Source organism: Ctenopharyngodon idella, chromosome 5 (genome assembly GCF_019924925.1).
Source record: "Ctenopharyngodon idella isolate HZGC_01 chromosome 5, HZGC01, whole genome shotgun sequence".
In the NCBI taxonomy this organism is placed as follows: domain Eukaryota; kingdom Metazoa; phylum Chordata; class Actinopteri; order Cypriniformes; family Xenocyprididae; genus Ctenopharyngodon; species Ctenopharyngodon idella.
This window is the reverse complement of record NC_067224.1, coordinates 18,454,755-18,478,790: the sequence shown is the minus strand read 5'-3', so window position 1 is coordinate 18,478,790 and position 24,036 is coordinate 18,454,755. Positions and strand designations below refer to the sequence as shown.

Genomic DNA, 24,036 nt, shown 5'->3' with positions numbered 1-24,036 from the left:
TCCGCTCTGGGAGTCTATGGCAATTTAAAATGAAATTTGGCACACTGATAGAGGGCATTCTGAAATGTGTCCATAGCAAATTTGGAGTCTCTAACTCAATTCCTCTAGCGCCACCACCTGTCCAAAATTTCACTCATGTTTATGCTAATAACTTTTGAACCATAAGGGCTAGAAACAATTTTTTTTCTCTGATTCCTTGGCTCAAGACGATTCGATTGCACCCTATGACGTCATAGGGCGTTTTCCAACCATTTTGAATTATCCGAAAAACCTACTTTTTCGAACTCCTCCTAGGCTGTTAATCCGATTCTCACAAAAATTGAATCATATCATCTTCAGACCATGCCGACAAAAAGTTATGGAATTCAAGTCGATTTCTCGAACTGTTTTCGAAAAACACACAAAACAATTTTACACAACGCTTGCGAAAATAGAAGGCTGCATCTCCGCAATGCTTTATCGTATTCAGACCAAACTTGGTATGTCTCATCACAAGCATGACCTGAGGCAACATGCAACGTTTCGGCGCAGTGCCAGCTACTGGTCCGGAGATACGAAAAATGGCTATTTTTGCTTATAACTTCTGATGGATCTGTCCAAATAGTCATAAATTTGGTATCGTTAGATTCGGGACATCATGCCGAGTTGAATGATATCCAATTTTCCCATATCGTACATTTTGAAGTTTGTGCTAAAATGCTGTATTTTATGAATGTATTAGCGTACCGTTACGAAACTCAGTATGGGTCGTCAGCATGATGCCCTGAAGGACCCTGAGAAGTTTCGGACCAGTGCCACCTAGTGGAGAAAAAAAATATTTACATGCTTATAATTTTGGATGTGGTTGACTTATTTTCACAGGATTCGTCTACTTAGACTCCTGAATAGATCCATGCCAATTCCAACGATACCAAGCATGCTAGGTTTTGCCTTATGGTTTGCGCGACGTGGTGATTTAGCGCTTAAAAAACATTTTCGCATATCTTCGAAACCGTTAGTCCAATCGAGACAAAACCAGCGTAGGAAACATGGAACCTTAGTTGATTAACTAAATGTCAAAGCCCAAGTGTCAATTTTGAAGTGGCAAAAAAATCAAAACAAAGTCGTCCATGGGTCATTTTTTAATGATCTTATACATATAAATGTCTATAACTCCAAAACTAAATGAGATATTTTCACCAAATTTGACACACATGTATAGGTTCACTCTGAGGACACATAAAAAAAGCAGTGGGATTGTGCCTCTTGGTGGCGCTATAATTGAACAAAACACGAAATTGCCATTAACTACAATACAGTATTATGATATAAAATGCTATATTATATAGAGATCGACCGATATATCGATTTAACGATATTTTCCCCAATATTTAAGCATTTTACCATAATCGGATATTGGTTTTGTAATATCGGATTTACCGATAAATGCCACCATCTTTTGGGTGTTTTGAGAATTGCGCTCAGGATCGCCATTACAGCGCATCTGAGGGGAGACGAGACAACGGCGTGCACAGGTAAAGTATACTTACCTGCTTTGCTGTAATTAGTAAACTTTATTTAACATAACAGCCATTAATGCACAAATTAGATGTGTTAAATAAATGCCTGAAATGTAGCTAGCTTATGCAGCTTGTCTCTAAGAAATAGAGACAAGCTCACGGAGTCACGTAAGATAATCCATCAAGTCCTGTCACAATAAAGATGTAACTTTGCATGAATTAAATAATACAGCCATGAATGAGCACATGTTGGAAATAATAGTGCTGAATTTGATTCTCTCTCTGTTGTGTATGCTCATCATTAGTCTCGTGAAGTCGTCTGCATTTTGCTGTTCACTCAGCGGGTTGATGCTCAGGAAATGCTCCAGCACGGCCACCGCATGTAACTTTTAACAAAATTTACTTGTTTAAAACACCGTAATTTATATAAACATTTACTATATAACCGTTAATTAGCTAATAAACATCCAAGTAAACACAACTCTATGGAAATTAATTATTTATTATCTCCACGAGCGATCACAGTTTGAGTATTGTTCTGTGTAAATGCATAGATAAACAGCGCTTTGTCAGCAGATATTTCATAATCTAGAACGACAAAAACATTATTAATAATTCTGATATAACATACCAGTTGAGAAATGCAATAAAATACGATGTTTTGTTTGTTATATTCCAATATTCCAGAGAATATTATTCAGTTATTTAACATTATCCAGTGAATTATTCTTCACTTTTTAGCCTATTAAACAGCTTATAAATCTACTAAAACTGTAGTTTAAAATGAAGTATTACATTTCTGCAAAGTTGATATGACTCCTGTCTTTAATTTATTCTCCTTTTGAAAACATTAGACATTCTACAATTATTTTGCTTACTGTTAACATTAGTGTTGTTGTTTTTATAAAAAAAAATATTTTTGTAATATGAAGATTAAAATTAACATGAAAGTACTAATTTTCAACACTTTTTAAAACACTTTTTACTAATTTTCAAAACTGGTAGTGCACTTTTTTAGTTTTTGCACTTTCAGACCCCCCTCTATTTATTGGTGTATAAATAAGATTTGTTTTGTTTTCTATGCAAGGAGGGAGTAATTGTTATAAATAAAATGGTTTGTTCAGTTCAGTGGTGTTGTAATCGTGTCAAAAACAGAAGTATAACAGTAAATAAATATCGGTTCTGCATATCAGTGATCGGGCACATAAACACACAAATTATCAGTATCGGTTCTAAAAAATCAATAACGGTCGATCACTAATATTATATGAATGCGTTGATGTATGGTCTGAAGGTACACAATAGGTTTTGAGACAGCGCCTCCTTGTGGTCAAATGTTATAATGAAATTTTAAAAAATGCTAATAGATTTATATAAATGTGGCATATTTTAATGAGGGTGATCCTAACTGATTCCGTGGGTCATGCTGAGAACATTGATGCCAATTTTGCCATAGTCAGCCAAACTTCCTGTCCGTCATTTTGATTTTCTTTAAAAACATACTTTTTCTAACTACTCCTAGACCGTTGGTCCAATTTTCACCAAAATCGAATCGTATCATCTTCAGACTATGCCGGTAAAAACTTATGGATTTCGCGCCACCTATTGGTTGAAAGTGATGAACCAGTAAATCTTTATTATTGACTGTATTTGTATATTTTCAGCTCTTTTGCCTAAAATGACCTTAACAGGTCTTTAATTGCTCACTGTTGCAGTTGGTCTGATGCTCCCAGCCATGTTGGCTGGCTTGTTGTGCCTTCTTTGTGCTTGGCCCCATAATTGCTGCTTGCAGCTATATTTATATTTTATTTTAGACAATAGGTGCATCCCAATTCACGTACTTACACACAATTCTATGACGTTTTTAAGTACAAATAGTGCAAGTAGTGCGTTCACACAGAAAATTCCAAAAAGAAAAAGTGCACTTTAAATACCTGGATGATGCACTAAATTAACGGAAAAAACAAAGTGTGGAATGTTGGACTCTTCATGCACCCAACTGTCACAGCTTTAATTACGTAGTGGAGGGGAGGGGGTATCGGGCTCCCTTGTTAAATGACAAAATAACCTTATACAATTCACACACTACATGGATGAGTACATAGTGAATAAGTACATAGTGTATAAGTGCATAGTGTATAGTGCGTCATTTGGGACGCAACTAATGATCATACAATTATACAGTTAGTGGTATCTATCTAAAGTGAGTGTCATAAGAAGGTCTTTGAAACATTTACACTGGCATTTCCAAAATGCACAGAAAGTTCTGTAGATATTTGCAGAATTGAAACAGCCATCATTTATAAAATTCTACAAATCCCCTGTGTTTTTATTTATTAAATATTTTGGCTAATTTGATAACACTGTCAGCTACCAGTAAGAGTGTAGTAATCTTCTGCTGGGCCTAGATATATGCCAAAGGTTTGGGGAGGTAGACTAAAAAAAAGTTATAGCAATGATCAGTTTGAAGTGGGGTCACTGGCTTCATTGTATGTTTTGATCATTTGAATACGAGCAACATTTCAGTATACAAGTCCATGAGAATCAGAATGGAGCCAATATATGTTGAATGAGGTTACAGCGAGGAGAGATTGTAAAGGCAGTAAACAGGTTTGAGAAAAAGAGAGTATCAAAATCAAAACTCAAAAAAGAAAAACATCAAAATTTCACTTGAATATAGTTTTAAAAAATGAACAAGTACATAATAAAAACATCTCACTATTTCTAATGATTGCACATCACATAACAGCATTACACAAGTTTCCTCTGATCTGATTTTTAATGATATGCAGTGGTATCTGGTTACATTCTGTAAATAAAATATTAAGTGGGTTGGAAAACATATGAAACATAGCAAACAGTGCCTATTACTTTCCAGCTCTGCTCATCTTTCTTCCACAATATATCTCAAACACAATATGACAACACAACAGCCAAGACAAATACAGCCCTCATCTCTGTGTAACAGTTCAGCTCGATCAATAAACCCAATTGCATTACACTGAATCTCCCAAACCCACATAGCTTATTTTCTTATTCTCCATCCTGGCACAAATTGACTGTCCTTCTCTCTAACAAGCTTTTTCCATTTCCTCTGTCATTTCTTTTACAAAAACCGGACTCTGTACAGTCCTCCTAAACTATTTCAAAGCAGTCCAGTGGATTGTGCCGGTCGATAATGAGTGCCAAAACTGTTTCCATAGGGCATCGCGGTTGTTCTTTGGTGAGGGGTCGTCTGCTGCAGGGTTTGGCTGGAAGGTAACAAGAGTAAAACTGTTTTTGAGCACAGAGGCTGAAGGTGTAAAGCAGCAAGGGAGGTAATTATATGTGAAGCCAGTTCCTGATAAACAGAGAGCCACTGAGGAGTGAAAGTATACTGAAAGAGGAAGGAAGTTTGACACACAGCAATCAGATTTTTCAGAGAAACAACATGGGGTCTGTGAGTTTTTATGAGGTGGAAAAAGACCACTTTGATTAAAACTATCTGAACCACCTTTTATTGTGGCTTGATGGGCAATTTTAAAGTAATCTTATTTAGCGGCTCACTGTTTTCATCTTTTTTTAGTGTTTTACTAAAGCGCACAATGAAAGTGTGAGGAAATGTTTACTGTGTGATAGTCTCCACACACAAAAAAGGATTCCTTTGTAACCTACGCTTGAAGTCATTCTCCAAGATTGCTTTTACACAGAAAATTATGACAGAGCATCTCCCCATCGACACAGCTCAATGGCTCAACAAATTGATTTTGACGCTTGACTGCACAGAGTTTAGCAAACAGTCAACTGTGTTGGGGAAATGAAGTATGTTGTGGGGTGTGAGAGAGTATGTGTCAGTCTAGGGGATATAAATACTGCCTTCAACTTAAAATCTGTTCTTGTATTTTGCAATCGAACTTTCAAACTGGGTGTTTGCATGTACTTTGTGTGTTGGGATGCCCAGAGAGAGGTCAGTCACCCATGGTGCTTCTGCCGCTAAAGAGGGGTCATTCACACTGACAGACGAGTCATTCGTTTTCACTGTGAATTGGCCACTTGAGGCGACATTAAGATGAGGTGGGTGTTTCCAGTGAATAAACAAAGTCCGGAAAAGATAACTTTATGCTAATAAGCACTGTGACAACTACAATTGGGAATAAACAAATTGGATCTCATGTAATCAGTCTCCTGTGAAATGGTGTAGTCAAGTGTGGGCAAGTCAAAGGAGAAGTACATGTTACTTTGAGCGACTCTTTTCTATGTTTCGTTTTTGCCCATGTACTGAGATGTAATTAATAGTAATGCATAAAAAAAAAACATACAAGAAACTATTTGATATGATGCGATACGCACTGCTTAGCTTTATATACAGTATAAAAACATTTCCATCCAAAAGGTTTATTTTTAGCAGCAAGAACTGGAACTGCACTGGCATCGGTAGTTCAGTTCAAAGTGGTCATGAAAAGTGAGATAGATGAGCAGCAACAATCCATTTAATAATCCATTTAATAATAAAAAAAAAAGAAAAAAAAAAGAAAAAAAAGGGCAGTAAATATCCACATAGTGGCAGTAAATAGTGACCAGCATCAGGCTTTGAAAAAAAAAAAAAAAAAGAGAGAAAAAAAGGAATCACAAAATGGTCCAATGCGACACGTGTTGTATATTCCAAGTTTTCTGGGGGTATACAATATGGTTTGGTGAAAAACAAACTGAAATTTAATGTATTATTTAACGAAAATCCTGACTTTGGCTGTTGGTCTTCTGTGCTACTTGCTCGTTTGTGAGACTCTGTTAGCACTGTAGTTCGCTCTGACTCGTCCAGAAAAAATAAAATTAGAAAAAAGAAAAAATTAGCTGTGCACACCTCATTATCGGCAGTATTTATGCATGCCATTCTCTCCTTAATTGTCGGGTATTGTTTGTGTCTACTCTTTGGTTGTTGATGCTTATCTCTCTGTTTGGATCATATTGTGGATTTATTAAAGCCTGTTTGGATTTATCTTCATCTTCATCGTTGTGCATGTTTGATACAACCTTAGAACTGTGACAGAATACCCGACCTGCAAATGTGACAAGTGGCGAAACTTTTGTTTTTCCTGTTTTGTGAGTGCATGTGGGGTTTTTTTTTGTTGTTTTTTTTGGACTTTTTGATTTTTTTTTTTTTTGTTTTTTTTTCATCTCAATGGACATTCCCGCTGTCTGCCTGCTTTGCCTTAAACAAGAAGGATGCTCCCTCGAGGAACATTTGGAAGAGTTTTTTGACCTCGCTTATCAGTCACCCTTCCCAGATAAGTGTCTGTGCGCGTTTTGCACGCCAGCCTCAACACAGCCACCAAAGTATTCGGATCAGTATTCACCGTAGGCCTGGGTGAAGATGACGCCAGTCCCACTCCCAACTCAGTGCCCAACTCCCTCTCCCACCACCTTTTCAAACTGCCATTAAGAATTTATTGTTTTTCATTGGTTTCTGTGCTGTTGTCTATTCTTCTCCTCAGTCCTCAGCCACTCCTGCAACCCAGTCATGGGGTTACACCTTGGGCCTGCTGGGAGCCACCTTCTCCTGAGCGTGAAGAGAGCCCGTGGCTCTGCCTCAAGCCTCTCAATGCTCCGCTCCATCTCGTCCCGTCACCCTGGCTCCTGCGCCTGCACTCCTTCCTCCCTCTGTTGGGCATTCTGCCTCGCTGGGCTCCCTCAGACCGTTGGCTCCACCTGGAGTGGACACCGCCACGCCTTTGCTGCGGACTTGCGAGCCGTTCGCTGTTCTCCGGCCCTCATCCCCTTTGGCTTTGGCTAGCTCCACCCTCCCTCAGGCGCCGCCTCTGCCCTTGGTAACTCCAGCTCCACCTGTGCCCTCCGGATCCCCGTTTCCATCTCCGGAGGTCGTTGTTGTGGGTCTGTCGCTGCAGTTTAGCGTTTTTTCCAGATCTCCACACTGAGGTGTCGAGATCATGGAAGAAACCAGCCTCCTATCGTGTGCATAGTGCTCAGACCACGCACTATGCATCGATAGTGGGCCTTAAAGAGCACGGTTATGGGGCGATGCCTAAAGTGGAAGAGACACTTGCGAGTTATCTCTCTCCACAGTCAGCATCGTCCCTAAAGGCCCCGACACTGGCCACTAAGCCAGTCAGAGTCACCTCGACTTTGGTGGGCAAAGCTTATCAGGCGTCTGGTCAGGCTGCAGCATGTCTCCACACTATGGGCGTGCTGCAAGCCTACCAGGCGGATTTATTAGGAGATGTTGAAGAGGGTGGGGGAATTAGCCCAGACGTGGTCGATGAGCTACGTCGGGCTGCTGATTTATCTCTCCGGGCCACCAAGGAGACGGCCAGATCTGTTGGTCGTGCTATGGCAGCCCTGGTGGCCACGGAGAGGCACTTGTGGTTGAATTTGAGTGCAATAAAAGACAAAGATAAGAACTTCCTCATGGACGCCCCGCTTGCGCCCCCTGGCCTCTTTGGCGACGCAGTAAACACTGTCGTCGAGAGGTTCCAGGAAGCCAATAAGCAGGTGGCGGCGTTCCAGAAGCTCCTCCCCCGTCGCTTTCACATCCCTTGGGCTGCTGAGAGGGAGCAGCCCCAAACATCTAAATCCAGCTCTTTGCAACACCATGCCACTCAGAAACAGAGCATCGCCACCCAAACTCCCCTCGAAGAGAAATGGTTAACACCTCATTATACAGTGCCCAGTTCTCTTCGGTGCCCTCAGGGGGCCGTTCTGCCAACCCTGCCACCTCGTGTGCTTCAGGGCACAGCGGTCTCCAGCGAGCAAACATCCCAGTGTCCACCCGGAAACTACCTCTGAAGAGGGTCTCAGAACATTCGGTTCGGTTGTTCCCTGCTGGTTCGCCGCTTCAGGGCACGAATTGGTTGTTCAAAACACACCAGAAGCCAGTCTCGAGAGACTGGTTCCCTTAGTAGAATATCTGACAGCGTGGAAGCTATTGCCAAATATTTCTCAATGGGTCCTGCGTACAGTCGAAAAGGGTTATGCCATTCAGTTCGGGTCTCGCCCGCCCAGGTTTATGGGGGTCCTAGCCACAGTGGTGGGCCCCGAGCAGGCTCTGGTCATGGAGCAAGAAGTAAAAACTCTGCTGGGGAAGGGAGCCATAGAACATGTACTCCCTCCCGACAGAGAAACCGGGTTTTACAGCCGTTACTTTATTGTTCCAAAGAAGGATGGGGGGTTGCGTCCCATTTTGGACTTACGTCAGCTGAACCAGTCTGTTATGAAGCTCAAGTTCAAAATGTTAACTTTGAGACAGATCGTGTCACAGATCAGGTCCGAAGACTGGTTTGTCATGATAGATCTCAAGGATGCATACTTCCATATTTCCATCCTTCCACAACACGGGAAGTTCCTGAGGTTTGCTTTCGGGGGCGAAGCATATCAATATCGGGTTCTTCCGTTCAGCCTAGCATTATCACCCCGCACTTTCACCAAATGCATGGATGCAGCGCTGGCTCCGCTGCGTTTACAGGTCATTCGCATTCTGAACTACATCGACGATTGGTTGCGTGATTTAATTTGATTGTAGTATGTGACCTTTCACTGCAGCATTTTCCCTGTTAGAAATACATGCTCGGTTTTAATGTTATATTAAGGTGAGGCAGAATTAAATGAATGGCAAAACTAAGCATTTTGTTTGCATATGCCCTCTGTCACCTCCTACCTTCCACTTACACAGTCCATGACTTTGAAAACATTGATGCTGCTCCCCCAGTATCACATGACATCAAGAGTACGCATCCTTTCACAGGTGCTGCTGAGCTCTTTCCCTCAGATTATTTTGGTACCCACAGGTGTGACCTCACTATGACAACGGTGGAGGTGATTGAGGAGAGGTTACCCATTATTGGCTCAGCATTACTAAAACACAGCCAGAGGTGTCCCTGCAGATAGCTGTTATTTGAACCTAGGATCTCAGCCTTGGGATGCATCATTTGAGTGCTCCGGACACAGCATTAAAAAGGATGATGTGTACCCCCTTCTCTGACCTGATGCATAATGCACAAAATTGATGTGGTGCCGAAAAGCATGCATAATATTTTTCTCTTTGACTACATAAAACTGAATGCATAAATGTGCACTACCGATCAAAAGTGTGGGGTTTGTAAGATTTTTTTTAAAGTGCCTTAAACTGTGCTATTTTAAAAGTTCCTAATTTTCTTTTGAGGTCTCCTACAACAGGTTTACATGCATCGAATGTCAAAAAACACTTTGATTTTCTCATATTACACATTGCACATCACCACATTTTTCAAAGATTCTCATACAACATTTCCGTAGATTCAGTCTCTCTAAACCCCTCCTTTCCAAGAGCCTACTCTGCTCTGATTGGTCAGACAGCCCTGTCTGTTGTGACTGGTCTACCAATTAGAGCATGTCGGAAATGAAACACCCATTACCATAACTATACTTAAGCTCAGGAGGCTTTCTAAATCCTCAGCGATTGTACACACTGTAAAAGACAGTAACAATGTTACTATATGAATTCGAGCGCGAGTCCAATGATGACAAATTGGAAGAGCTAGTTATTCGACCCTGAACCTCCCATCGCAAGGACGACTTGATCAGGGTTTCTCAGTGAAACACTACTTAGTTTGTCGTACATTATGAGATGTTGCAACTGTAATTCTTCACCGTCAGCATTAACAAGTGTACAGTATGTCCATCAACAAACCGATGTGTATATTTCTGATTTATTGCTGTGCACATGTGAGAACTGCATCAATAACTGTATCAATAACAGTGCATACATTAGCCGAGCAGTAATGTGAATGACTGATGTAACATTAAAGTTTGTAAAACAAAACCTACTCCACCCTTATCATTACTCAAAGTAGTAAGAACAGCAGACAATCTGCACTAAAGGACACAATTTTAGGTAATAGTGGCCCACAGCTGATTAGCAGAAGTATTTCAGTATGACAGTAATAACGTTAATTAGCTGGTTAGCCAGAGACCTACACAATATAAACTATGTATTTTGAACACCCGGTAGAAAATATATACTTCAATACTTAATCATACTTACTGGTTGTGATTTTGAAGAGTAGGGTGGTCTAAATAAAGTGGGTACTGTTCCATCTTTAATGGATAAGCGTTTTGTAAATCCCATGTATATCTAGACAGAGATTTGAGAAGCATTTGTCAAAAGGTTATACTGCTGTGGTAATTTTAACCACTGACTCTTCAAATCCCCATCCTTTGGAAGTATTTACTTTTTTCTATTTGCTTTTGCTGAGTGAAAACAGCATCTTCTCAACATGTACACAACAAAAACCAGCTACAGTGTTTGAGGTGAGGGCGGGTCAAAGTAGATGATGTTCATGGACAGCCAATGAAGACCATAGGTGGGTAGTATGCAAATTTGTTACATTGTTACTTATGTAATTACGGAAGTAAGACTGGAATTATTGATGACTCGTTTCAGTTCAGAATCGATTCTTTTATCGAGACAACAATTTTATTTATCGTGCGCTTTTATCTTTGCAGACCTTTTACATTCACAAACAGCTATATTATACACTAGATGAAAGGTAATATCTGAAAAAGCATAATGGGGCACTTTAATGTTATTGAATTAAAAATGCCGTAAAATCAGTAATGTTGTAATATTGTCCTGTGATGGCAAAGCTGAAGACTGGAGTAACAACTGCTGAAAATTGAGTGGTGCACCAATTTAAATTGTATTGAAAAATTCCATCAAATTGAATTGAATAATCCTTACATATTATTCATATTATGAATTAACAATTTTACATAAGTAAAGTAAAAAAAGAGCTTAATAAAAGATATTTGTATAAAACTTAAAGGAACTAGGGAATGGAACAAGGGGTAATGCAATCGGATGGAACAGTTATGCAATTGAAATTTGTAAATCTTAAAAATTAGCTTAAATATCTTTTTGAGAAATCATTCTAATATGCTGATTTGATGATCAAGAATGTCTTATCAGTGCTGAAAACAGTTTGTAATATTTTTTTTGAAACCATGATTTTTTTTTTTCATGATTCTTCATGAATAGAATGTGCAAAGAGCAACATTTATTTAAAAAAATAAATATTTTGTAACATTTTTATTGTCTTTACTGTCACTTTTGATTAGTTTAATGCATCCTTGCTGAATAAAAGTATCAGGTTTTTTTTTTTCTTTTTAAAAAAAACAAAATCTTACAGACCCCAAACTTTTGAATGGTAGAGTACATTGGATCATATTTCAAATGAATGGTAAACTTAATATAGCTATTTGTAAGTAAATGAAGGCATAGTCTCTTTAAAACAGGACATTTACATTTGAATTTGCTTGCTATGCTGAGTACAAATTCTTTTAGTCATTGATTTCATATGAGAAGTCATCCAAAACAAGCTCTGTTAGGTAGATATAGGCCTGGATCCTCTTTCATAACATCTTAGTTGAGAGTCAAAATCATAATTGCACCACTGAAAGTCTTGCAGTTGTTTTCATATGCGAGTTTTGGTTTCAAAAGCGGACACTCTTTTAGATCTGTTTATTTGCTCATTGTTCACTTCTGGCTCTGTGCATTTGCATTATTCTCAAATGAGGGCTCTGGCTCAGCTGCATAACAGGTGTGTTGAATTACTTTGTGGATCAAGCCTTCTGTATTATGATAACCGACCTTGGAGTTTCACAGCAAATGTTACAGAAGAGCAAAAAACAAAGACAGATATGTTTCCGGCTTTTCAAAGAGTGGATTCATCTCTGGAAGTCGGTGGATTTCTTTGCTTCACCAAGGTCTCGCTTTGGTGGTGGAATTAAAAATGTTTTGGGCATATTTGGAGATTTGAAGTGCTTCTGTGCAGACCTAACCCAGCAGAATCACTTGTATGCTGCTTTACAACAGTTGCAGGGCCAAACGTTGGGCCAAACGCAACAGCACTAATGCAGTGGACCATACAGTATGTTCACTGAAGGCAAATGACTAATTTTCTGTAAATATTCATGCCAAATGTGTGTTCAGAGGAAACTGAAAGATGAGAGAATCCCTCTATATCCATCTGTGTAACAAAAGGAAGGGAAGGATGGAGAGAAGATGCCAGACAGATGGACTTAATTAAGAGCAGCTCTGCACAAATGCTGAGCTCAATCATGTCAGATTGTGAGACTGATGAAAGTCCAAATGGCTCCATAATCAGAGCCCATAGTGTGTGTATGTGTATATATATATATATATATATATATATATATATGTGTAGTATATAGTAATAGATGTAGTTTGTGGTAATGAACATGGCTTTCATGGCTGCCTATAGGGAGTTGGGAAGAAGTCCTCAAAGCAAATATTCACTGTCACGCATAATAGCCTAATCAGTGAAATTTGCATTTGCAGAATCACTCCGATGGTATTTTTCTGTTTGGCATGTATATGATTCAGCATGTTATTTAAAAGATTTAGATGAAAGGGTTCAGTCCCAAATGCTGAACATACCTGGCCAAATTTCCTTTGGAAGTGCAAATTGCAAGTAGACAGTGAATATAATCTAGCAATCAACAATTATGTCTTTTCATATCATAATTGTGTCTTTTCATATCATAATTTCCCACTTCGTTAACTACTCAATGTGATCTTAACTGTTGAACTTTTGCAGGCTATAGAGGATGGCAACCTGGAGGAAATCGAGGAGGAAATACGGCTGAAGAGGCGCAAGCGTAGGAGACATGTGGACAAAGAAATGAGGCGTGAGGACGGAGACAAGGCCAAGAAAAGGAGAGGACGCCCTCCAGCAGAGAAGCTCTCCCCAAACCCACCCAAACTCACAAAACAGATGAATGCTATTGTCGATACTGTCATCAATTACAGAGACGCGTAAGTGCTGTTAAACTTCCAAGAATGGCTCATTGTGCCAGCCCATTTCTCACCTCGCTGTATTGTTGGAGGTGACTCTTTGAATTGGCCTTAATCACAGTTTGATTGTATGTTCATTTGTATTAAAGATGACTTGGACTATTTGGAATGTCATTTTTTCAACGTTGAACTCTCAGTGGTTTTGTACTGTTCTCAACATCTCAGCTTTTCCAGGAATTTGTAGTGTAGAGATAGACACATAGTGTGTTGACAGGCATTGTTACTGTGTCCAGGACTATACATGTGGAATGACTCTTGACTGGGGTAACAACCAGAAATAATTTAAGGTTTAGGGCTGTCATGAAGGAGGAGAGACTTTGTAAAAACTAATGGAAGCAGGCAAAAAAAATCCTGCATGGTGTCCTTTCAGTTGATTTATTTGAGCATAACTGTTATAATTATTGAAAATTAAGGTATTCCAATTTTCAAGAATGTCCATAACTGATTGTCATTTCAAATTAACAGTCGATTAACTGTTAATGTTAAAGGGTTAGTTAACCAAAAAATTAAAATTTTGTCATTAATTACTCACCCTCATGTCGTTCCACACCCATAAGACCTTCGTTCATCTTCGGAACACAAATTAAGATATTTTTGATGAAATCCGAGAGGTATATGACCCCTCCATAGACAGCCATTTAACCACCACTTTCAAGATCCAGAAAGGTACTAAAGACATCGCTAGAAAAAAATTGACGTGACTGCAGTGGTTCAACCTTAATGTTCTGGAGCGACGAGAATACTTTTTGTGCAAAAAACCAAAACAAAAATAACGACTTTATTCAACAATATCTTCTCTTTGGTGTCATTCTCGTACACTGTTTATGTTCAGCGCCACCGTTCTGACATAGAACCTGAAAGCGTAAACAGCATTTTGCAAATGTTAAAAATATTTTACGCAGTATCCATTTTTTTTCTCGTAATCTTTTGTCTAACGTTACATTATATGATCATGCTCTTATTCATGCAAATGCATTTGAACCATTCAAGCGCGACAAGATACAAAAGAGAACTCGGTGCAGTACTGTCTCTGTCACAGTTGGGTGAAATAAAGTTGAGTGCCGGATCTAATCGCAAGCAGTTAACAGGTTTATTTACAGTGAACTCAAGAACTAAGAACATTAACAGAACAACCAATGTAAACACAACGAAAACTGACAACGAACAGAAGGAAACACAGCTTAAATACACTTAACAAACCAATGAACTAAATGATCATCAGGTGCAAACGATAATCGAATAATGAGTAACCTTGGAAACTAACTAGAAGCGCTGTCTGCGAATCTCCTGTATGTTTGACATAGAACAGAAAGCCGCTTCAGACAGCGTGCCTGTACCACATTGAATTCTCTTTCACGCTTGAACGGAAAAAAACACACAAAATAAATTATGCAGAAATGCCTGTTTTGTCGAGTTCCTCGTGATTAGTTAAGTAAAGTCTTAAATGAGCGTAGAGAAATGTGAGAAAATGGGATGTGTGTCAGATCCGTTTCATGTGCCACAGGTCTTAAAGTGACAGCAGCCTTATAAACCTGCTGCTGTCTGTTATTAATGTTATTCAAAAAAAAAAAAAAAAACCCTTGTTGCTTTTGACTGAATAACTTTTGTAGCTTTAATAAGGATTAATCTATATTTAATTTATAATTTATGCAGTGAAGACTGTGAAGTGTTTGATAACTTTATTCAATTTCTGTATATTCCTCTGATAGCAAGGCTGAATTTTCAGCATCATTACTTCAATGTTCAATGTCACATGATCAGAAATCATTCTAATATGCTGATTTGGTGCTCTAGAAACATTTCTTATTATTACTAAATGTTGAAAACAGTTGGGCTGCTGTCACTTTTGATCAATTTAATGTGCCCTTAATGTGCACTTTTCATAAGATTTTTAAGTATCTATCATAAGTATCTATCTGTCATAAAATAGATACTTAACATTTCAGTCATATTATAATACGCAGTGTGTAAAACAGCGAACAGTACGTAACATTAATCTGGTCATGATTATGTCAGAATCTCCCAGTTCGCAAAGGCATCATGCATCAGACTCGGTCAGTGAGACTGAAGGATGACCAGATGTTCTTGTTGTCATGTTGTACTTTTAACACACAATGTTTCCAGCGACGGTAAACATTGTTTGGAACATGGAATGCTCCCTCGCCTGAATATGTTGAGTCCACTTCATTTTTACAAGCCAAGGGTGCATGCATCATTTCTGGCATGCATGGGCGCTCACCTGTGTCAGGGATGTGACACGAGTTGCAGCTCTAGCTAGTTCTCCCTCTCTGCTCAGATGATTAGCCCAACACATTTGCAGTGAAATTGATTAATTGGCAATTAATAAGCTTAATTTGATTAAATTATTTTGTTGATTAATCAGTGTTCATATTTGTAGTCTGAATGTCGCACTCATTATTCAGTGGATGTTGGGTAATGGTATATTGACTATCATTCCCCTTTGAGAATTTCAAACCAGCTTCAGAGTGATGGTTTGATTTCGGTTGAGCAGAGGACTTGGGCTTGATGTGTCACCCAATTAAGCTGCAATTCCACAGATTGAAGGGTAGCACTGATCATATGCTGGGTTTCTCTCTTGGTGGTCCCCATGACAACCTCCTAGTTAACAGCACATATCAGTTGTGGAATAATAATTTAGCTGTCTGGACATGGCAGTAATTTTACATGATAGACAAATCGCTCTAATCTAGCCCATATTTAAACCTAGACATCTAGAAATGTCACTTTGGTAGTACTTAAGCATCTTAGAAACAGACGTCCTTGGCAATTATTTCAAATATATGACTCTGTGGAACTTGATGAGTCACGTAATGTGAAAAAAAAAAAAAAAAAAAAAAAAAAATGAACACAGCTGCTTTTGTTCTGACACTGTCTTATTGCTATTTTTACAGCAACACAACTTGGAATATAATATACGATGCCACATTGTGCAGCTTTTGGTTGTAATTTTCAGTCGATGCGCCACAAGAGAAGCGATGTAAGTCTTTACTGCTTTACTAGCGATACGAGGAGAAAAGAATGGGAAGTGTGAAGAATGTGGATGAATAAAACTTCCTAATTGCGTCTTTGTTCTCTTCACTTTAGCCCTGGTGCCTTTGATACTTTTCATCTGTATGTTTTGGTGCAGTGGTAATCTAGTAAAGCATACATGTCTTAATATCTGTGGGGTTCCTTTTAAAACACAATCAGCCTTTTTAATTTGAGCCAGAGCGCAAAATTAGTGAGGATGAAAGCATTGAAGCTGTGCAGTGTGATCGCAGATATCGCGTGCATCATGGCACACACAAGCTTTGAGGCAGTCTGTCTCAGTCGAGATGTGTTATAGGCTGCCCACGACAGGCACGGCATTTGGTTAAAGTGTACACTTATATCCATCTGCAAATGTAAGCTCTTTCAGTAACTGTGGTCTAATAAAAGCCTCAAAGGCACCAGGGCTAAAGTGAAGAGAACAAAGACGCGGATCTTTAGGAAGTTTTATTCGTCCACATTCTTCACACTTCCCATTCTTTTCTCCTCTTATCGCTAGTAAAGCAGTAAAAACTTACATCGTTTCTCTTGTGGCTCATCGACTGAAAATTACAACCAAAAGCTGCACAATGTGGCATCGTATATTATTGTTGTTGTTGTTGAGTTGTGTTGCGGTAAAAAAAGCAATAGGACAGTGTCAGAAGCTCAGTGAGTGCAACCATTTGACTTCATCGACATACAGTAGAACGCACTGTGCACCTAAACAAAATGGCGAAGCCCATTGTCCAAATCGGACCAAATATGTTATGGATTTTTTAAATAACATAAATCTTTCATGGGTTTTCTACTACATATTTCAGTAAGAGACATCATTTATGTTATATTAAGCCATACAAGTCTTAACACCAGGGGTTTCCTTTAAATGACAAGAAACCCAGTCTCAGTGCCACACGTTCGTGCCACACTTTCATGACACTCCCAAACAACAGAGCATAAAATGCTTTCAGCTAGGATTTTGAAATGTCTTGAAAATTTCCTTGTCAGAATGACTGGTTTCGAACAGGTTTCTTGAACAGAGGGTTTAGGCCATTGGTTGGCCAAACAGAAAAATGTAAGCCATTAGTTGAGCACAGAGCCGTTACTAATATAGGTTGTTGGCCAGTATTAATGATTTTTTATTTATTTATTTATTTTTTCCATTTATCTGTGTTGGACGATTTTGTATTTTTAATTGTGCATGATAATTTCCTGACATTTAGATTACCTTTCTGTCATGTAATGTCCACTTAAAATTAATCTTTAAAAACACTAATAATTTAATAACATCTTTAGTAGATCTCAAAATGATTTTTTCACTTGCTTGTAGTTTTCTTTGCATATTAAGCTAGGATAAGAGAAAATATTTTAATAATAAAAATAATTGCACACCTTAATTTTAACTAGTCCTATAAGCACATGTTGTAGAATTTCTCCAAATAATTTTGCTACTCAGTGTATTATTTTTCTTTTTAAATTGCTGCATATCATCATAATAATGACATAGCTGGCATTTTGAGTCGATTGAAATTTGATACATTGAGCCACCGATTTAGAAATGTTAAACTAAGCTAAATGCTGAGTTTATAATGAGCAGAATTCATCCTTCAACTGTTTGGTATTGTGCTGCAGTCTGAGCTCCGAGACTAACACTGAACATGCATCTGCAGCAAAAAACTATAAATTGAGGTCTGTATGAAGGTCGACACACCATAATTGCACCAATTTGAGCCCTGATTTAATCACTGAATGTGTAATGAATCATCTGCGCTGTGTCATAAATATTTAGAGCAACTGTAATAGACCGATATGAGCTGAAGACAGGATAAAAAAAATAAAATAAAAACTCGTCGCCAGTATGTCTCAAGAAAATATTACTCCTGGAGACCTTTATACCATTTCCTGTTGTCTTGGATTTAGACTTGCGCTGTCTCCTGTTGGCCTGGGGTGGGCTTGAGGGATAATGGTCAGTAAAGCACCAATATGATGATAATGAAAACCAGTTGGACATCATTCCACCAAGTTGGAAATCTGTCCAGGCTGATCGCATAGTTTATCTCTCACTGTGGAGTCAGAGGAAGTCAGGATAACCCTCAATCTCTGTTTCTGATCACAGATCAGGCCGTCAGCTCAGCGAGGTCTTTGTGCAGTTGCCCTCCAGGAAAGAGCTCCCTGAATACTATGAACTGATAAGGAAGCCAGTGGACTTCAAGAAGATCAAGGTACGTGAGTTACAGTACGTCTTTTATTTCAGTATGGCCCTAAAGCCTACACGCATCTGAACATCACACAATATATGTTCTGCTGTGACGTATTATCGTGCGATCAGGACTGGTACACTCATTACTCCGGCTGGATGATAACAGGATTACTCTGCCATAGAGAATTGGTTTTTGTTGTAAGATGAGATACACGGATGTTTTCGTTCTTATAATGTCGGTGGCTCTTATTTTCTGTTGCAACTCTAACTGGCAATTTCCTCAGTTGTTAAAGTTGCACCCTACAGGTGAAGGATGTTTTGGTGTTCTTATTTTTGCAGGAGCGTGTGCGCAACCACAAGTACAGGAGTGTGAGCGATCTGGAGAAAGACGTCATGCTTCTTTGTCACAATGCTCAGACTTACAATCTAGAGGGCTCTCAGGTGAGTGAATAAATGGATTGAACACCCTTCATGACTGTCTTAAATATGAATTGCCTAGTAGTGCCACACCACCATTTTTCAGTGATTATATGCTGCATGAATTCTATTAAGTGCTTGTCATACATGCAATTATTAAGCATGTACAAAGACTTGAATAGCCACTGGTCTGTTTGTAAATGGCTATTGTGTGCTATATTAATGGGATTTTCAGGTTTGTCGGAAGAAGTTTATTACTGCCAATTCCCTGATGTATTTAATTTAATTATGTAAAGGGTAATAAGAACTGCGCATTATATTTCAGATCAGTTATATCTATTTCTGAATATCACTTTGCACAGTATTCATGGTGGATTGTGTATTGTGATTATTGGATTACTTACCAGATTTTGTCTGTGTTTGAAATCAATATTTCATCTCTTCTGAAATCAGCACAATCTGGAGATGGTCTAGACATCTACACAAATATAATCAAATCTTTCAAACAGTTCTTAGCATCCCTTTTTATTTGAAAGGAGTGCTTCAGGTTATGCTTTTATTATTTTTACCTCACTTTGTTTGTTTATGTTGCAGGTTATACAGATAATCACAGCAAGAGGTGTGTTTGTTTTAAATTATTGCTTGTAATTTAGCCTTTGTTTTTTGTAGATCTATGAGGACTCCATTGTTCTCCAGTCAGTATTCAAGAGTGCCAGACAAAAGATTGCTAGGGAGGAGAGTGACGATGACAGCAATGATGATGACGACGATGAGGAAGAATCCGAGGAAGAGTGTAAGATTTTTCATTAACAAAGGACCAGTTTACTGATACTAATGAAATTAAAGCTCTACAAAATCTTGTACTTGCTTGAGAAGTGTAGTTTTCCTTCCTTTTTTGAAACAGGATGTTTGGGTGGAACATTTCAAAGCCCTAAACCCTTTTAATAGCCATAAAGCCACCTTTTCACTATCTCCGAAATCATTTATTTCCAGTGGAGTGTAATAAGGGAGCTTTGTGTGTGCATAATATGCACATGCATAATTTTCGCATCCAATTTTAGCATAGGGTGCATTGAAATATTTAAACCTTTGCAGTTAAATTGGATCGGATGTGATGTATTTTAATCAAAACTATAAGCATGAGGTGAGAATTATCTTTATTTTTGCACTAAAACATTAATCTGTAAACATTATTTGTATAAAATGAGCAGTTATATTGATGTTCAAAATAATTATTTTATAAACATTACATTGTTATTTATGTTAATTAGCCATAGAAAACCTACTATGCTTTTCTTTTAGGCGAATTGGCGGCCATTTTTGTGGATATATTCATATTTAAACATTATTTGCATAAAATGAGCAGTTATATTTATGTTCAAAATAATTATTTTATAAACTTTACATTATTTACATTAATCAGCCATAGAAAACCTACTATGCTTTTCATTTAGGCGAATTGAAAGTCTTTTTTTTAATATATGGGTCAATGACGTGACAGGTCATTTTTTTGTCCAAAGGCCTAAATAATAATAAAAAACAAAGATATGACATCCAAAGTATGTAAGGTAGTACAACTAGATCTCTTTTATTGAATCCAAAAGGTTTTAATTATATTTTGCTACATATAAAGGCATTTTAAAGATTTTGAAGTGTCAAAAGGTCATTCGTTTTAACCGTCCAAAGGCCAAAACAGCCATTTCATTTGTGATTTAAAATATCTAAAAATGTAATAAATGTATATATTTTCTATTCTGGCATGATTTTATAACATCATATATCAACATAGTGCAAAATGGTATTAAAATTATGTGTAGAAGTTGTTGCTTTGTTATCAGAAAAAATGTCCGGAAAAATTAATTTCATTGATGTCATTCGGAGTAACCAATATAAAGAGACCATTTTGGATCAAGTCATGCGGTCAGTATCATGTGACAGGATGTGACATCATTCAGACACCTGCAAAGGACCACATGAAGGTGAAGCAAAGTAACTGACTCTCTTTTAACTATTTGAAAAATTCCTGTTTTGACTTGCTCATACGCATGTCCCGAAACATCAGGTCATTCGGTACAACCACTATAAAACATGGAAAATGTTGTAATATTTTAAAAACTTGTACTAAATATAAAATGTTTGATTGTCCTTTTGCTAGCTAGATATCAGCCTGTTAGCATTGTTTGAAAATATCGTCATTCGGTATAACCAAAAGCGAAATTTTGGTTAAACCGAATGACTTTTTGGGTGACAAATTTTGTCCATATTATAAAAAATGTTAATTGATTATAAAAACCACATAATTTAACACTTAAAAAATAAATAAATAAAATAATAAATAAAAATAAATAAAACTTCAAAATTAATTATACCTCCATTATGGTTTTTTTTTACACTTTTAAAAACCTTATTCGTCAGTGACCCATATATATTCAAATATTCAATATTCATTCATTTTAACGTGGAGGAAAATGACTAATTCATGGCCAGTTTGAAAGTTTCATGCGACTGCTACTAGGGCAGTGTTTCTCAAACTTTTTCTGCCATTCCCCACTTTGGAGCTTGGGAAGGGTTCCGAGCCCCACCTGTCCCCAATTGCCCCAACAAAATGTAAACTAGGCTTTAAGTTTAACTGTTAAAATGTATTAAAATTTATTTTATTAACATCACATTTTAAAAACATAACATCAAATAACAGCATTAAAAAAATGCAAATAGAGAAAATAAAAGTGCAATTATATTATCAGTTTGCATTATAATTTATTATAATTAAATTATAAATTAAATATTATTCTAGCTGAGTTTTTTTTACGCAATCATTATTTTAGAATGTTTTCCCTTATTGTTTCCATGGCGACGCGTCATGCTTGTCACGCTTTTTTTATTCAAAATATTCACAAATTTGCTTAGAATGTCATCAACTATCTAAAATTCCGATTCTCAAATATGTGTAAGTGAGTGTGTTTTGTCGTTTAAAAATGTTAATAAACGATCTTGATCTATAACGCGAGATGGGCGCCGCCATGTTTGTTTGCGCAGCTGTTCAGAGAGTCCTGTCAGTCAGATTTACAGCACGTGAATTCATCAATTTCTCCCGAAATCCATGTAAGTAAGTGGCCGGTGATCTGGGAGAAAAATAGAGTAAACTTCATAGTTACTTACACTATGTGTATCTGATATGAATAAAACACGTTGGTAAATTATATTTGAATTGATTGTTATTGCTGCTTCCACAGACATCAGTGTGTACTTTACAAACTCTAAATGTATTGTTTTACTAGAACTTATGTATATTTAAATGTCTGAAAGCTAAAATAAACATTATGTTGTTGAAAACATTGCATAGTTGTGATAAATGACAAGCGCTGCTGAGCGCGTCTGTCTCTGGCTCTGCGCCAGCCAAAGCGCGAAAGCACAGTTGGGATCTAACAGTTATGTGACGTCACTGAACGTTCTAAATCCCATATGTGGGACAGTACCGCTCAAAAGGTTAACAGAGATGGGCACAAAAATGACCAAATTTCCTCACGTTTGTCGCGCCCCACTTGTCATGTCTCTATTTCCCACCAGTGGGGCGCGCCCCACACTTTGAGAAACGCTGTACTAGGGGATGAAATGTGGCAACCCTACATACTTGTTGAAAATAGTGGAAAGATGACTTAAAGCTTTAGTTACCTCACAGCATGAACATGATTTTCTACTTGCTAGTCAATTGCACTGACATTCTCAATCGAGAGCATCTTATTGGACAAAAATCAGTTCAATGCAGGATGAAACATTTGTATTTTTGAGAGAAGACTATCTACTAAAAGTGAATTTTGTCATTTTTTTATTAAGTACACTGGCATATTGATGACCTCAAAGATGATAGACTAAAAGCACAAACACTAAGGATTTCATGAGACTTCAAGGTTTCTAATTGACAAAGCAAACAGGTTAACTACAAAGTACTGAGTTAGAAAGATGTGGGTGGCATTTGAGATGGGCCTATAATAGATGTGTGTCATGTGTTGACAGCACGCCATATACACATATTTATACTATATCTGATTATATGTAAGTGTGAACTCGTGAATTTCTATAAGCTAATTTGTATTTATATCTCTGTTGTAGAGTTGTGCTATAAATTGTCTTTTATTATAATTATTTATTTATTTTTTTTAAATCCAAGCTAAGTCAGTGAAGGTGAAAATTAAGCTGAATAAACGGGACGAAAGATGTCAGGACAAAGGCAAGAAGAGACCGAGTCGCGGAAAGGCCAAGCCCGTGGTCAGTGATGATGACAGCGAGGAAGAACAGGAGGACAATGTAGGTCTACCATTCCTCTCATCAGTTAGACCTGTCATTGTACAATCTGTTTAGCCAGTTGACATTTAACTTAATTAGACATCTTGTAATCAAAAACCTCAGGTGCATACATTGACATTTGATTGAATATGCTTCAGGATATTATCACCCCCAAAAAAACAGGCTTTAATTGGGACTGCTAACCGCAAAGAGCTGCTGCTACTCAAAATGTAGCCCACAGACAGCATCTAAAAACAATACAAAGAGATTTATAGATGCTTAGCCACATGTCCTTATCTTTCAACATCTAACAGGTATTTGAGGTGTTGTTATGCAGTTCCCTGAGGGAATAATTTATGAGAAAAAGGATATACTGTGCCCTTAAACCTCGCTTTCATTCCTCTTTCTTTATCCCATCTGCTGCAGTTCAAGAGGAAAATGTAAGTCTCTCTGTTTCTCTCCCTTCACGTGCGCTTTTTTCCATTAGTGTGATCGCTTCATGTCTGAACGTCAGTAAATCGCAGTCTACTCATATCAAGTCAGTGTGAACATGTCAGAGCCGTGTGACCAAGGCCCATGAATCAGTGCGAGATTGTCTCATTATCCAGAAATAAGGAAGCGCATTCAGTTACCAGCTCAGTCCACGAGTAATGAGCCTCGGCAGACCAGCGATCAGTCAGGTGTGGCGTGGGGGTGGACGCGGGTCACCAGAGCTCTAGCGTAGGGCGATCTGTGGTCTGCACGTGCTTGTAATTTCATTGTGTGTT

The 24,036-nt window shown here is 38.0% G+C and overlaps 1 protein-coding gene and 1 long non-coding RNA gene across 5 annotated transcripts in view; one reads left to right on the top strand and one right to left on the bottom strand.

Moving 5' to 3' along the window:
• Positions 1-24,036, top strand: part of smarca2 (SWI/SNF related, matrix associated, actin dependent regulator of chromatin, subfamily a, member 2) — a 60,127-nt gene that overhangs the window by 34,523 nt on the left and 1,568 nt on the right. For 2 of the 4 annotated variants that reach the window (XM_051892584.1, XM_051892583.1), the window contains exons 29-33: positions 13,088-13,305; positions 18,485-18,590; positions 18,908-19,009; positions 19,655-19,778; positions 23,154-23,290. In XM_051892584.1, coding sequence (XP_051748544.1) covers positions 13,088-13,305; positions 18,485-18,590; positions 18,908-19,009; positions 19,655-19,778; positions 23,154-23,290 — 687 coding nt within the window. Of the gene's footprint in view, positions 1-4,702; positions 4,758-13,087; positions 13,306-18,484; positions 18,591-18,907; positions 19,010-19,654; positions 19,779-23,153; positions 23,291-24,036 lie in introns of those variants that run through there. The other 2 variants (XR_007930121.1, XM_051892585.1) reach the window with 2 other exon arrangements.
• Positions 5,953-13,081, bottom strand: LOC127512045 (uncharacterized). Its single transcript, XR_007930123.1, has 2 exons — positions 9,021-13,081; positions 5,953-8,728 (listed from the first exon to the last, which is right to left on the bottom strand). It is a non-coding gene; the product is annotated as an uncharacterized LOC127512045 (long non-coding RNA).